Consider the following 15,554-nt stretch of genomic DNA (forward strand, 5'->3'; position numbering starts at 1 on the left):
TCGGGGCTCGCTGTGGATGTCCCCGCTGCCCCCGCTCGGTTCGGACGCGGCTCATCGCGCCGCCAACCGCCCCGCAGCCCTCCGGCCGGCGGGGAGAAACCGAGGGCAGCACCGCCCTCCCCGCTCTCAGCGCCCGCAGCCCCGCGCTTCGCAGTGCCGCGACCTCCCGTGACCTTCCGCCGCTTCTGCTTGCGGACTGAGCCGCAGCCCGGTGGTTCCCCGGCTCCCGCGCCAGCAGCCCCAGGAGCGCCCGCAGTCGGTGCCGGGCAGGGCCGGGGTCGCTCGGAGCCGTCGGGCCGCGCTCCCGCTTCCGCCGCGCAGCGATCGCGGAGCGTTCGGCCCCCCGCGCTGCTTCCCCACCCGCGCGCGGATCTCCCGTCCGCTCGGTGCGTTTTGTAGCCCCCCGTACGCCTTCAGCACCGGCTTTGGAGAAACCGCGAGGCGCGGCAGCGGGAGCAGCGTTAGCGATGCTGGGCGGGGCGGGGGGACGCGGGGCGACCCGCGGGAACGTTGCGGCTCCGCTGCCCCCGCGGTGCCCGCGCCCTCGGGGCCGCATTTCCATAACACCGCCCACCCCCTATTTGCATAACAAGCCGTCTGTTATTTGCATAACCCCGCCCGATCGCGGTCCTCGTTCGGCACAGGCCCCGCCCCCTCCCTCTCTAATTGGACGGCGGCCCTCGGGCCCCGCCCCGCGCTGTAAAAGCGGCCGCCGGTGCGGGCGGGCTCAGACGGAGGGGAGCGGGTCGGGAGTCGAGGCCGCCATGAGCAGCGCTCCGCCGGGCCCCGCCGCGCCGCGGCTGTGCTGCCTGGAGAAGGGCCCGGACGGGTACGGCTTTCACCTGCACGGCGAGAAGGGCAAGCCGGGCCAGTTCATCCGGCTGGTGGAGGCGGGCTCGCCGGCCGAGCGCTCGGGGCTGCGCGCCGGGGACCGGCTGCTGGAGGTGGACGGAACGAACGTGGAGCGGGAGAGCCACCAGCAGGTGGTGGAACGGATCCGTGCCGCCGCCGGGGCCGTGCGCCTGCTCGTGGTGCAGCCCCAACCCGAGGAGCAGCCGCCCAAGACCCACAGTGACCCCGACGGCGAAGCGCAGCGGGAGCCCCCGGCGGTGGCGGATCCCCCGGCGGCGGAGCGGAGCGGAGACCCCGGGGAGCGGGTGAGTGCGGGGCGGTACGGGCGGCCTTCGCTGTCCTGTCGGGCCGGGCGGGACGCTTTCCTCCCTGTTCCAGCACGTCGGGTCGTGCCCCTCCCGCTCCGTCTTTGTGTTGCACGAGGTGCGAAACGGGGTCAGGCGCGCGGGGAGGGGGAGGGGAGGAAGCTGATGCCGACTCGAGGGCACGGGGTGCTGCCCGGTCCGTCCCCTGTGTCATCGTCTGTGCTTTGGGAGCTCGGTTTGGTTTTGCTGTTGTTTGTGGTGTTTGCTCCGGGAGTTCTCAGTTCCAGCCCCCAGCCCTGCTGCGTTTTCACCTCCTGAGAGCAGGTGCCGGGTTGCCCCGAGGAGTTTGACGTTAACCGCCTCTAAAATGAAAAAAGCGTTTGGCAAGGGGAGGTGTTGTGCTGTGGCGGCTCCTCGTGCCCTGAGCTGCGCGGCCTCAGCCACACTATGGGGATGGGGGGCACAGAGCACTTCGGTGCGGACCGACACGGTTTCAGAATGTCGGCCTGGAGCAGCACGTAGGAGTCAGCGGTTGCACAAACAGAGCGATGCAGAGCGGTGAGGAATGGAGACCCAGCTGACCTTTCCTGCCCGCAGCAGTTTCTAAGGGACGCCTGGGGCTGCCGGGGAATAATGCTGCTTTTTGTTTGCTCGGTGAAAACAAGTATTTGTTGTTGCGACCGAGGCGCTTCCTGGGAAGCTGTGACACAGAGCCGTGCTCTGCTCCTGGAACCCGCCCGTAGTGCCGACGTGGTGGCACTGCTGTGGGGTTGGTGCTGAGTTCCGAATGGACTTTGGTGCTGAGCTGCCCTCCTGCAGGGTGAGGTGTTGCTTCACCCGATGCTGACTCTTCCCTTGCTGCAGGACGTGTCCTTTGTCGAAAGCATCGCTCCCGTGGGCCGTCGGTGGGGTCTGGTGGCCACAGCGGTGCTCATCGCCCCTTCTGGGGTCACGAGGCGGGGCACGCTGCGTGGGAACAAGCAGGCTCTGCTCCCCCAGCATCCTCCATATGTCACAGTGCAGCGTCCCCCCCGGCCACCGAGTCCTTCTGTGCTGTGCGCTGATCGCCCCGTGAGTCCGAGGAATTCATGGGGCCGTGGCTGATGCGGCCGGCGGAGCGCCCTGCCCGGCTGCACGCCTCGGTGCGCAGCTCCGTGTGGGGGTGTGACGGTTACCGTGCGGTTACTGCTGACAGTTTCTGTCGGTACGGGAGCAGGAAGTCGGTGACGCTGCTGACACGGGCTGATATTGCTGCTCACCCGCCTGCCGCCCGGGTGGTTTCTCAACAGGTAGCCGGAAGCCGTGGGGCTGGGGCTGGTTCCCGGCATGGGGAAACCCGGAGCGGCCGTGCCGGGACAGCGCTGGGAGCGGTGCCACCGAGCGGAGGGATTTGTGCCCCTGAGCTGCGCCCTTCCTCCCCGTTGTGGGGATTCTCCCAGGATCGGTGCCGGCAGGGAGCACGGGAGGTCTATGTGTGTCAGAGTCCTGTTTGCTTTGCGGGGCAGGGCTCGCCTTTATTTGCATGCAGGCTTGGAGACGCATGTTGCCAGCGGCCGGCTGTCAGCCTTCCTGCTCTGTGCTGCTCTGCTCCGAGCGTTTAACGCCTCAGGCAGGATACGATTCCCCCAAACCGGGGGACATCGCCACGGCTCCCTGTCCTGCAGCTGGATGCCACCCCAGTGGGACGTGGGGGGCTTCGGGGCACCCATGAGCGCACCCACCCCATAGCAGGCATGGTGTCGGAGCCCTGGAAGCGGCACCAGGTGGCTGAACGCAACTTCAGCCCCGCTGCTGGGGCTTTGCGCCGCACGGGACCGTCCCCGGAGTTTGACTGTGGGCGGTGGCAGCCTGCTGTGTTCCCCCCTCCCCCGCCCCACACTGTGTTTCCGGAGGCTTCAGCTGCATGGCGGTGCTTTTAGACAGCTCCGTGCAGCTGCCTGGTGCTGCTTCCACCACGGCACGGCTCCTGCTGCCCAGTGCCAGCTGTGCCCAGTGCACGTGTAGTGCTCAAATGCTGAATGCAGTGCTTGCTCTCCCCTGCAAAACCCCTCTGAGCCCCCCGGGTGTGACTTGGGGTGTTGTGGGGGCAGCTGGGTGCGTTGTGCAGGGAGTTGAACTGGGAAATGAATTCAATTTCTTCTCGAGCCAACCGTGCTTGGGAGCAGGAGTGGGCTGCATGAAAAGCAGCTCCAGCCCGGCGCTACGTGACAGGGATGCTGCAAGAGGCTGCTTTGCATCCCCTTTGTATGGGGCCCCGGCGTGTGTGCCAGATTTCAGGACCCGTGTGAATTTGCTGGCCTGGCTGTCCTCACAGCCCATGTTTCTTTCTGAGCAAAGCTCGGGAGGTGGCTGCTGAGGGCTGCCTGCAGCTTGTTGCTGCTCGCAGGGCTGCAGGGAGCTTCCTGCAAGCTGGGGCTGCAGATGCTGCTCTGCAGGTGTTGTTACTGCACTGGGAGCTGTGGGCACTGCGGGTGTTTTGCGTCTCTGAAGTGGGGGGGGGATCTTCTTCAGAACCCACACCCCAGGGCAGCGTGTTCCTGTGCAGCGAAGGCCTCTGGCACAAGAAGCTGTGTGCTCTGCTTGGAGGTGCTCCTGCGGCCATGGATGAGACCTGATGTGCTGCAGTGCTGCTCCCTCCAAGCTCAGCCAGCTCTGCTTTTTGGGCTTGGCTTTGGGATTAAGAACACCACGAACCACCTGGACCACGGCAGCAGCCACGCTGATGTGTTGCAGTCCCATCTCATGTCCCCATGCAGAGGGCAGGGGACGCACTGGGCAGCTCCTGGCAGCACGTGGGCACAGCTGGCTGCTGGCACATCCCGCTGTCACCTTTGGTCCCCAGCTGGGCGTTGGTGAGCCATGCTAACCTGGTGAGCCTTGACCCCACAGTGTTGTGCAACAGGGACGGGGCTGATAGCAGCTGTGGGGCTGTCACACAGGCTGTGCTTATCGGGTGGCTTCTGCCAGTGTGTCACCCTTGCCAGCGCCCTGTGTCTGTCCTTGGTGCCAGCCCCAAGGATTAGTGCTGGCCAAGGGAATTTCATAGCATGATGTGGAAGTGCTGTGAGTAAGGAGCAGCACAGAGCATGCATGAGGGGGAATTCCTGCCTATCCCTGGGGCTGGTTTGGGTACCAAAGTAGGACAGATAAAGGGAAGAACAAGTGATGAAACCTGTTGGTGAGGGATATTTTAAGAACTCCAGTGTGGCTTGGCCATTGGGAAATCCCTCACAGTTATCAGGAGCTAACGATCAAGACAGTGTCATTATATATCATCTCAGTAGGATGAGAGGTGATGGCTTTACATTGTGCCAGGAGACTCAGGTTGGGCATCAGGAACAATTTCTTCTCCCAGAGAGCAGCAATGCACAGGGGAGCCCTCTGGGGGTGCCCAGCACTGCAGAGATGTGGTGCTGAGGGATGTGCTCAGTGGGGAGGGGTTGGGGTTGGATTCATTATCTTAGAGGTCTTTTCCAACCTCAGTGATCCCATGATTCTACAAATATGGAACAGTTGGCCATTGAGTCAGGCTGGGGTGGTGCTTCCAGGAGGTGAATGCCCCACGTGCTGCTGCTCTGCTCCCGCAGGTTCTGGTTTGCTGCAGCTATAGGTTGAGGTGCTTGGTGTGGGTGCTGCTGTGTGAGTGCAGGGGGTCCCTTTGGTGCTGCTCCCAGGCAGGGGGTGATGCAGTCCTTTTGTCTTCAGGAGGTAGGACCTCTGTTGGCCTGAGACTCCTGCATGGGGTGGAGGTGGGTGTCTGCCCTCCACCTGGGCTGTTTCCTCCTCCACCTTCACTGGGCAATCTTAATCCCAAAAGAAAGAGCTCTGTCTGAGAATGTGCATAATAACAGGCTTCCGTAATGGAATGCTGCAATTACTGTGCCTAATTAGCTAGGGCCATGGCTCGCAGGCTGTTCTGGTCTCCATGCCCGGCCAGAGGTGCCCACACGCGGGTTGCATGCGTCTGCAGCCCTGTGCCATAGCAGGGTGGGGTCTGAGAGCAGCCATCTCATGGCCACCCCTTTGCTGTGCCCTCGCAGGAGCTGCGTCCCCGGCTGTGCCACATCAAGAAGGGCCCCAATGGGTACGGCTTCAACCTGCACAGTGAGAAGAGCCGCCCGGGGCAGTATGTGCGTGCTGTGGACCCCGACTCACCAGCCGAGGCAGCGGGGCTGCGTGCCCAGGACCGTATTGTTGAGGTGGGTGATGGGGTCAGGGGGAGGCCGGAGGTATGGCGTGTCCCTGAGGTATGGGATGGGAGGGCAGCACCTGGGAGTTGCTCCCCTGGGGCATCCCCTGCTCTGAGTGCTGGTGGTGACTCAGAGCAGAGCTGCTCCACCCCTGGGTGCAGCCGGGCTGAGTCCCAGTCTGCACATCAGCCTCTGTCACCCGATGGAGCACCGCTGTCCTGGGGTGGGAGGGCACAGATGTGAGGGTGTGTGGTGGCTGTGTGGGTCCTGGGCTGCCCATGCTCACCACGCTGGGAACGGCCGCCTTGTGCCACCCATCCCCTGGCACTGCCCCGCTCCCCATAGAGCCCTGTGCTAATCACTCTGAGAAAATCTGCTTTTAATGAGGTTTTGCTGCTAATCCCTGCACGTCTCCGGACATCTGTGGGGGGCTGCAGCCGCGCTGGGCTGAGGAATGCCCCTTGTCACTGTGATACCCACAGGTGAATGGGACGTCCGTGGAGGGCAAACAGCATGCAGATGTGGTGGCGGCCATCAAGGCGGGTGGCGATGAGACCAAACTGCTGGTGGTGGGCATGCTGGCCGATGAGTTCTTCAAGAAGTGCAGGGTGGTGCCCTCGGAGGCACACCTGGCAGGTGGGTCTGGTGCCATCCCTGGAGCCGGGCACGGGGTGTCCCCTTATGCCGGGATGGGGGGTTGGTTAGCACCTTCCTGCCTGGCCTGCAGCTGGCACGTGGCTGTGGGGTGTGTGCTGGGCAGGGCTTACGGCTCTGTGGTTACACTTTGACAGGACTTATGGCTCAGGGAGCAAACGAAGGGTGTGTGGGTGTCGTTCGCTCAGCTCTGGCCTTGGCTTGACCTTGGCCCCCTCCCTGCCTCAATTGTTGGCACAATGCAGCCCTCACTGGCTGCTCCAGAGCTGTTGTGCCCATGGGCACTGATGTTCATGGCCCTGGTGTGAGCCTGTCCCCACCTGACACCATGTCCTCTCTGCAGGTCCCTTGCCAGAACCCATTGCCAATGGTGATATAGAGAAGGTGAGAAATTCCTTTTTGTCCCTTCTAAATCCCACCTACCCTGGTCAGTGGGCACAGAGCCTGCAGGTTCGGGTGTCCCTCCATCCTTTGCCCTTAGGTGGTTGGGTGACCCATGAGCCAGGATGAGGCTCCCATGCTGTCACATGAGCAGGTGCCATGCTGGGAAGGGGAGTGGGAGGTTGTGGCCCCCAGGAAGGGGCTCATGTCCTCACGATGCTGCGTGGCCAGGAAAGAGCTCATGCTTCATGCTTCCCTCATGCTTCAGGGAAGCAGCATTCCATCCCACAGCCCTCCTGCTGCTGCTGCAGCTGGGAAGTCAGGTTTAATCCTCCCAACCCTGCATGGGCAGTGCAGGAGGTGTTTATTAGCACGGAGCTCTCAGTGGATTACATGCAGGGAGGGAGGATCTGACAGCTGCCAGGAGGGATGGCAGCAGCCCCGGGGATGGTTCCCAAACCTCAGCCCCTCCCTCCTGCTCTGCTCCCCCCAGGATAACGGCGGAGAGCTGCGGCTGAGCTCTGTGTCAGAGAGACCTCCCAGCCCCGCGCTGGCCACGTCCCCCGAAGGCAACGAGACCCACAGTGAGGTAGGGCTGGGGGATGACGGCTGAGGAGGGGGGATGGGCAAAGCCCCCACGCCGAGGCTGAGCTCCTCTCTCTCCACAGCCCGATGCGCAGGAAGGGGACAAGCGCAGCTCTGCGCCCAGCTCCCTGCTGGACCTCGACATCCCGCTGGCCGTGGCCAAGGAGCGGGCGCACCAGAAGCGCACCAGCAAGCGGGCTCCGCAGATGGACTGGAGCAAGAAAAACGAACTGTTCAGCAACCTGTGAATCCGCCCCGGGGCGGGGACACCGGCTCTCCCCCCTCCCCTTCGTCCCCACCACCCTGACAGGGAGGACGGGGCTCGGGGTCAGTGAGCTTCCCTGCTGAGGATGGTGATGGTGCCCTGGGTGCTCCTCCAGCCCTGGCGTGAAGCTTTGTGCGCCCGGCTATGTGCAGAGCTGTGGGGAGGTTTGGTGACTCGGAGTGGCCGGGTTTGATGCCCAATGCTTCTCATCCCCTCTGCCAGCTCTTCTCCCATCCCAAAACCCAGTTCTGTTTCACCCCCTCCCCCCCCACCCAGATAATCTCCCTTTCTTGAGGCTCTTGGTGACTTTCACCACAGCAATTCCTCCTGGGGTTGGCACTCTTGACCTTGCAGTGTCCGTCCACGATGACCCCATCTCTTCATTCCTGTGCACCCAGAGCTGCCCTTGGAGGCACTTGGGCATCCCACAGCCTCTGCCCCAGGGTTGTTTTGGGAGAGGAGAGGTATCTGGAGCCAGCACAGCAAGCAATAATCACCCCCTGTGCTGCTGCTTGCTCCCAGAGACAAAGCCAATCACGGTTTGCATCCTACACTGCTTATTTCAAAGGGTTCTTAGTAGACTGTCATCTTCGTCCAAAATGAGAGCTTTTCCAATCACATGGTTTATTTTTTTAAAACATATTTTGTGGAAAAATCTTCCCGTGGATGGTTTGTTTCTGTGTTTTGCAATCAGGTGTTGTATTGTCAAGCTGAAGAGAAATTCTGTTTACTGGAATAAATCTTCCTGACTTCACGTGTCCAGCTGGAGGCCAAATCCTTGCGGAGCTGTGGATCCAGGGCACTGTGCTAGGGGGAGCTGGGGGCAGGGGCTGCAGGGCACCATCCCTTGTGGAAGTGGCTGTGCACGCTGGGTCCTGTCTATGGGCAGACGCCTTAGAGTCTGAGTTTGTTTGAATGTACCCCTGGAGGAGTTAAGCCATAGTGAGCTGACATGGGGTCTGGTCTGGTGCTGGGATGGAGTAATGCAGAAGGCTGGGCTGGTCCCAGTGTGAGTTAATGCCTTGGGACGATTAAAAGGCTTTAATCCCACAGAGGGGGGGCAGTTCCAGGCTGCCGTGTGCCTGCTCTAATCTGCCCCTTGTAGGGACGTGGCTGCTGGCTGGGCTGGAGGGAGACAGCATTGCTGGGGTTACCCCAACCCCAAACTGCCCCCACTGCTCCCCTGGGGTGTGGGGTGAGCCTGAGCACCTGGGCTGCATTCTGAGAGCAGGCTGGAGGTGGGCAGGGCGCTGCCTGTCCTGAGTGGGACCTGTGAGTGTTTTGCCAGCCCTGGGGCAGGGGCTGACCCCTTCTGTGGAGGATGGAGCAGCTGAGGGCTGTGAGGCTGTGGTGCCAGCCCTGCTGGGCTCATACAGCTATTTTTAAGCCCTATGTGCTGGGACAGCTTATGCAGCTCTGCGCTAAGCCCTCCTGCTGCAGCGGAGCAGTGTGGGGGAATGGATCCTTCCCTGCAAGAAGCGTGGCTCACTTGGCAATCCTGAGGGCTGGGTGTGGATGTGCTGAGCCACCCTCCCTCAAGGGGTTCTCCGGGACAGACCTGATGTTGTTTTGGGTTGCCAGGGTAAAGGCTTTTCCCAGCTGCTCGGGGAGGCAGGGAGTGCCTTGGCGTTGCCTGGGCACCAGGGATGCCAAATGCAGTGCTTGCTGATGCCGGAGCAACCACTGGCCTGGTGCAGCCAGAGCAGCACCCTGTGCCCTCAGGGCTATGTGGGACTGTGGCCCTCAAAAGCAAGGCTCTCATGTGAAACCGAGGATGAGAAAAACCCTGACCTGCTCTGTTCCAGGTTGGGCTGGGCAACGGGAGGACAAGGCTGGTCTCTGATCCTGTCTCTTCCAGTCATTGCTGCTGCTCCAGAGCTGGGTAAGGGCCAGAAAAGCAGCTTTCAGGTGGAGATGGATGTGAACCCATAGGAGATGTATTCCTGGTGTGATGAGGTGAGCACTGAGGGGGCCTGGACAGCCATTGTGCTGGCAGGGTTGAGTGCCCAGGAGCTCATCAGCAGGTCCTGTGACCATCCCCAAACCCTACAGCAGCCACATGGGGTGGAGCTGCTGCACCTTTCCAGCATCAGCACCCATTCCCCACACGCACTTACCCAGACAGGACTTTGTTCTCCCAGCTCTTGAACAAAATAGCCCTCAGCCCCCACCTGGCAACAGGAACCCGCAGAAGTCAAAGTAGTACTGACACTGCTCTCTGTTGGAGATGAGAAGGTCGTCTTTGATCCTTCTTCCAACCCTGGGGAATGGCTGTGACAGCACCCAGCCCTCCTACCTCACACACAGCACACATTGGGTTTTAGGAACAGGTAGCTCAATTTCACCATCTGTATCTGAGCAGAGGTGTGTGCACCCCCTATAAGCCCAAGGTCTGTGGCTGTGCTTTGTGCTGGAGCAGCACGTGCTGTTTCAGTCACCCCAGCCACTTGGTTGAAAGGCCAGCAATGCTGCAGCACCTCGGAAGCTGGTGGTGCACAAATGCTGCAAACACTGTCCAGGGGGATTCTGTGAATCCATCCCTGCCTGCAGCGAGGGATGAAGAGCAGGAGGATTAATAGACCTTATAATTTTAATCTCAGCTGGAAGTGGAGCTGTTCTTTTCTTTATCACTGCACAAAGCTTTTACTACAACAAAATCAATGTTAAGTACTGGTGGTTTAAAGTACCACGACACACAGGCGCTTGGTTCCTGCACTTGGTTTTAACATTAGTCACAGGTGGTTTTATTTAAATGAACTAAAATTGGGAAACTACGACTCGGATGTCCTAAAAATACTCACAAAGTAACACTAAAAATTCTAGAGTCTACCAGATAATAGCTTTCAGATTTGCACAGGGATGTCATTATCTGATACCTTAAAACTGGAACAAATCATTTCTGGTCTGAAATTAGCCTTTCTGGCTGCAGTTACAGTGGAAAAGCTCCCAGCAGCAGCAGTTATCCTCCTCACCTTTTCTTTTAGCTTCCCTGCTGTGGAAAGCATGCTGAGTGGGGCAGGAAAGCTCAGATTAAATAACTGCATTAGAAGTCTGTCCAGTGCTAGTCAGACAAGTACCTCTTCTTTGGGAACAGACCTCTGATGTATCCCAGGCCGACTTACCCTGAAGGTGTCTGCTGCAGTGAGCGATGCTGCCCCGCACCCCCAGCTCAGCTTACTGGAGAGCAGCAGGCAGCTCCAGGCCTTGCAGAGGAAGTCCTGAGCTGCCCTGAAGGAGGGAAGTCACCATTCTGCCTTCTTTCAGATGTGTCTTTCTCCTCCTTGCTGCGGTAACAGCAGACCCAAGAGATTAAGCATCACTTTGCTGACGGCCTGAGGTTTCCAGGTCCACGCACATAACAGGTATCAGCATGCCAAAGCACTTCTGACCCAAGCAAGAGACTTTGTCTCAAAAGCCTCCTGCAGCTGCCAGTTCCCTTATGTAGAGATTACAGAGAGATTGAGCTCAGGTCTCGCTTGACTTGTATTAGTGATTTTAATCACGTTAATAGTTTGACAACTCCTCTCTCTGTAGCTTTATGTTCAATCAGTAGCCTTCAGGTGGACTCAGAAGGCTGTGCTATCTCCCTGGACTGTGTCATCCTTGCTTCTAAGAATGATTTCCTGTCCCTGTTTCAGCTGAGCACAGCAATCAGCCAGGTGCTCCTCACTAATTCCCTATCCCCTCTGGATCATCCTCCAGAGCTGAGAGGTGAACCAGCGCATTGTCTTTAATCAAAAGAGGTTCAAAGAGTCAATGTAGTCTTTTTTAACTTCCAGCAAGATTTTCACCAGTCAAAGAAAGCCCCACTGCTCCCAGACTGCTTTCAGAGGAACCTGAGATTTTTATTTTTTAATCATTATTTAATAGAGGACAGATTGAGCTACCTGAGCACTCAGGCTTCCTCTGCAACAGTGACGAATCTTGCTCTGAGGGCAGCGGAAGTGGGAACACGGGTTGCTGCTTGTCCAGAAATGGCTGTGCCAGGAATCAATTAACTGCTGGTGATTGTAGGCCCTGCTGGAGCAGCATGTTAAAGTCATGGAGTTGTTCCTAATCAAGTCTGTGAATTAGCAGCTGTTCTCCAGGTCCAAACTTCAGGCAATATTCTCAGCTGTTGCAACAAAGTGGAAAAGTGACAAGGTGACAAAGGAAACAGATCAAAACAGTCAAGTGCAGCCTGTGTCATTCACAGTCAGACTCACAAGGTCCAACCTTTCCCTGAAACCAGGTTTGTGTCTGGCTCTATCTGTCAGCATCCAGCACCCCAGCTGGCTGCTTCTCTTCAATGTAGCTTTTCTTCTTCACATGTTTTGTCTGGTCCAGGAGCCACTGTCTCTCTTGGTCACTGACATCCAGCCTCAGTGTCACCTCTTGGAAAACGCTGTTCACAGAAACCTGTATCACACAGAAGAAACAGAGCTCCATCCCACCCATAGGACAAACACTGCTCACAATGGGGGTAGAAGCCAGGCTGTCGACGCACCTCCTTAAAATGAAGCTTCTTGAACATGCAGATACTGGCTTCGTTTTCCTGACCAATCTTAGCCTCAAATTTGGTGATGCCTAAGTCTGTCACTCCTACAAAAGAAACCAGAAAGACAAAAATTACTGTTACCCGCTTGGCTGCCATATCTACAAAGACACAGGGCTGCAACTTCTGAGGCAGATGCTCCTCTTAATACCCTGTGTAAAGGAATACGTGCTTCTAGAACACATCACAACTTTAGCCTCGCCTTGAGCCATCCTTACCATAGGACATCATCATCAGAGTCGCCTCCTTGCCAAATCCTCTGCCACGATAGCTGGGTTCTGAAAGACAGAGCTGCAGAAGTCAGCATTGTTACCTGAGACAAAGCATCTGTGCTGGATGCTTTTCAGAAAAGACTGTGACCCAGACCAGCAATGGATGCCATTCAGGGCTGAACAGCAGCAGTAATGCAATGAGAACAAAAAATTCCAATAATATCTGTGGTTCTGTGATCTGTCTACAGCTGCCTTTAGCCAAGGGGACAAAGACCCGAGACAGCAAGCTGAACCTCACCTGCAATCATTATTTCAATCTCGGCCAAAGTTGGATCCTCAGTGTCAGTGAGGAAGAGATTCACATCCCCCACCATGCACTCCTCATCCCCACGTGCCTGCTCAGACCACCGCTCTGTGTCCAGCACGATGAAGGTGCACTCTGGGGAGAACAAAAATACATTCTTAGGGCACGTTAAGAGTTACTTACATAGTACTGAAGGCTGAAAGTAAAGGCATGCAATGGACAAAGTGACAGCAGTTTCTACGTGTTAACAGTGAGGAAGTGGTAATAATTGAACTTTCCATCTCAAGCACACCTACTTCCAATGCTAGAAATGGAAATCACTAGAAATCACTGTCTGCTTATGCAGGCACTAAGACTGGAAACAAGTATGAAAGGAGCGTGGAAATCTTCATTCCCTGATGGAGGTCTCACTGCTTTCCCTTTCTGCAACAAGTCTGGGCAAAGAATTGTTTGGTGCACACGACATCAAGACTTAGTGATTCACCAGTCAGTCTTACTGCTGCTTTCAGCAAGGCTTTTAATGCCAGCTGAGACAAACGTTCCAGGCTGAGATTTTTGCCAGCCTCAGTATTTTGCTGCTCACTGTACTTCTACAAGGCTTTTATGGGCAGTGATTCATTACCTGTAATGCAGCCAGGGAACCAATTCAGACAACACATCTCAACTAGGTAATTATAAAGCCATTCCATAAAGCCATTTAACTGGTTGAAAGGCCGCAGACAGAGGGTGATCATCAATGGCTCTATGTCCAGGTGGAGGCTGGTAACGAGCGGCGTCCCCCAGGGGTCTGTCTTGGGACCGGTGCTCTTTAACATCTTTATCAATGACATTGATGACGGAATTGAGTGCACCCTCAGCAAGTTTGCTGACGACACCAAGCTGAGTGGTGTGGTTGACACAGTTGAAGGACGGGATGCCATTCAGAGGGACCTCGAGAGGCTAGAAAGGTGGGCCCGGGTGAACCTGATGAGGTTCAACACTGCAAAGTGCAGAGTTTTGCACTTGGGCCGGAGGAATCCCAGGCATCCCTACAGACTGGAAGGAGAGGTCCTTGAGAGCAGCCCTGTGGAGAAGGACCTGGGGGTCTTGGTAGACGAAAAACTTAACATGAGCCAGCAGTGTGCCCTTGCAGCTCGTAAGGCAAATGGGATCCTGGGCTCCATCAGAAGAGGGGTGGCCAGCAGGGACAGAGAGGTGATTGTTCCCCTCTACTCTGCTCTTGTGAGGCCCCATCTGGAATACTGCGTCCAGGTCTGGAGCCCCCAGTACAAGAAAGACAGGGAGCTGTTGGAGAGGGTCCAGAGGAGGGCCACAAAGATGATCAGGGGACTGGAGCACCTCCCCTATGAGGACAGGCTGAGGGAGCTGGGCTTGTTCAGCCTGGAGAAAAGAAGGCTGCGGGGTGACCTCATTGCAGCCTTTCAGTACATAAAGGGAGCCTACAAAGAGGAGGGGAATCAACTCTTTGAAAGGGTGAGTGACAGCAGGACAAGGGGAAATGGTTTTAAGCTGAGGGAAGGGAGATTTAGGTTGGATGTCAGGGGGAAATTCTTTACGGAGAGAGTGGTGAGGTACTGGAACAGGCTGCCCAGGGAGGTTGTGGATGCCCCGTCCCTGGAGGTGTTCAAAGCCAGATTGGATGGGGCCCTGGGCAGTCTGGTCTAGCATTAGGTGGAATGGTGGTGGCCCTGCATGTGGCAGGGGGGTTGGAGATTCATGATCCTTGAGGTCCCTTCCAACCCTGGCAATTCTGTGATTCTGTGATTCTGTGATTCCATTTCTCAGGGAAAAATACAACTCCCTTCCATGTTTTGATGACAATCAGAACCGGGGAGTGGTGACTGTGCAGCAGCTGATCAGATAACGCTGCGCAAAGCAAATCAGTTATCTTTGAAAAACACACAAGAAGGACACCAACTGCCCTGGACGTTCTCTAATTCACTCAGCATATACTGGCTACAAACATGCTCTGGTCTCCCTAAAAAGTCACCCCAGCTGTCCTTCCCTTGCTTTAAACTGCCATTATTCACTCCAAATACTGAAGATGAAGGAACCAAGAGACCCACAAAATACAGAAACTGTAAAGATGAACAGAGTGAGCCAATGTGCTGCAGTACTGAGGCAAAGCTGTCTGCTGAACAGAAAGCCAGCCTCACAACCACACCGGCTGCTGGCAAAGCCCACTCAGCAGGCACTCCCAGCCCACTGCGTGCCCTTTCCAGCACAGAAAGGGACCCTCTCAGCCCTTCCACCCGCCCTCAGAGAACATTTAAGACCCTCACTGTCTGCATCATCCCTCCAGCTGCGCTGCATCTCGTACTCCTGCTCCAGGCTCAGTGGTTCTGAGGCGGTCAGGCGCTGCAGCTCCTCTGACTGCATCCACTCATGGTACCTGAAAAGAGACCCAGACCAGTGGCTTAATGATGGTACTGCAGTCAGGCTTCCATAAGTGTTCCGAGGATCTGCCTGCCACCTGTCAGCAAGCTGTCCTAGAAATGCCAGCCTGGCATTCACAGCACCTTAAAAGCATCTGCAAATCTCTTTTTAACATAAAACCCGAATCGGCGTTCTCCTTGGACATTCAGCAACGTCTGCTGATCCTGCAGCTTTGTCTGAAGAGCAGCACCAACTTCCACTGCATTTCACACTGATTTCACACAGCATCACCGCACTGCTGACAACTGAGCAGCGCTGCTCACAGCCCGCCCGCACGGCGCCTCGCCTTGCCCAGCCACCCGGCCCCGCGCCGCCGTCCCGCTGCTCCGCGGCCGGCAGGGAGCGGCACCAGCGAGCGGACATCCCGGGCACCGAGCGGCAGGGACGGACGCGTGCTGCACGGAGCGGCCACCGCCCCGCAGCGCAGAAACGAAGGCGGACGGCGCGGGGCGGCAGGACGAGAGCCGCGTACCGGGCCACGTGTGCCGGGCTGTACGGCACCAGCGTCACCTTCCTGCCCTGCAGCGCCGTGCTCTGGTTGATCCTCATGGCCCCGCTGCCATCACCGGGCGGCGCAGGGGAGGCGGAGCTCTGGAAGGCACGGACTCGTAACGGACAGAGCCCGGCTCGTCGCGGTGCCCTGAGAGCCGCCCCCTGCGAGCGCAGCGCCCTGTCGGTGCCGCGGCACGGAGCCGCACGGAGCCGCACGGAGCCGCACGGAGCGGCGGGGCTGAGGGGGGCGCTGCGCCGACGCGGACAGCAGCTGACGGCCACCGGACGCACGCGCACAAACTCCACTTCCTTCCCCGTCGCGGACGGTGACGTCATCGTCGCCC

At 57.9% G+C, this 15,554-nt stretch overlaps 2 protein-coding genes across 5 annotated transcripts; one reads left to right on the plus strand and one right to left on the minus strand.

Moving 5' to 3' along the window:
• The first annotated feature begins 707 nt into the window (after nt 1-707).
• Nucleotides 708-7,986, plus strand: NHERF1 (NHERF family PDZ scaffold protein 1). 2 transcript variants are annotated; one of them, XM_031598650.2, is made up of 6 exons: nt 708-1,157; nt 5,198-5,356; nt 5,830-5,983; nt 6,345-6,385; nt 6,876-6,971; nt 7,051-7,986. In XM_031598650.2, the coding sequence occupies exons 1-6, from the start codon at nt 765-767 to the stop codon at nt 7,213-7,215; spliced, it is 1,008 nt and encodes a 335-aa protein (XP_031454510.1). In that variant the 5' UTR covers nt 708-764; the 3' UTR covers nt 7,216-7,986. The 2 variants fall into 2 exon arrangements, with proteins under 2 accessions (XP_031454510.1, XP_031454512.1); XM_031598652.2 differs by lacking the exon at nt 708-1,157 and adding an exon at nt 1,175-2,446.
• Nucleotides 7,987-11,074: 3,088 nt separating this feature from the next.
• Nucleotides 11,075-15,480, minus strand: NAT9 (N-acetyltransferase 9). 3 transcript variants are annotated; one of them, XM_031598658.2, is made up of 7 exons: nt 15,191-15,480; nt 14,565-14,674; nt 12,277-12,417; nt 11,985-12,044; nt 11,719-11,813; nt 11,448-11,630; nt 11,075-11,346 (listed from the first exon to the last, which is right to left on the minus strand). In XM_031598658.2, exons 1-6 carry the CDS (start codon nt 15,265-15,267, stop codon nt 11,478-11,480), a joined length of 636 nt encoding a protein of 211 aa, XP_031454518.1. In that variant the 5' UTR covers nt 15,268-15,480; the 3' UTR covers nt 11,075-11,346; nt 11,448-11,477. The 3 variants fall into 3 exon arrangements, with proteins under 3 accessions (XP_031454518.1, XP_031454517.1, XP_031454515.1); XM_031598657.2 differs by having other exon boundaries at nt 11,438-11,630; XM_031598655.2 differs by having other exon boundaries at nt 11,075-11,630.
• Nucleotides 15,481-15,554: the final 74 nt, after the last annotated feature.

The sequence above is a fragment of the Phasianus colchicus genome, chromosome 20, assembly GCF_987193195.1.
Source record: "Phasianus colchicus chromosome 20, bPhaCol1.hap1.1, whole genome shotgun sequence".
In the NCBI taxonomy this organism is placed as follows: domain Eukaryota; kingdom Metazoa; phylum Chordata; class Aves; order Galliformes; family Phasianidae; genus Phasianus; species Phasianus colchicus.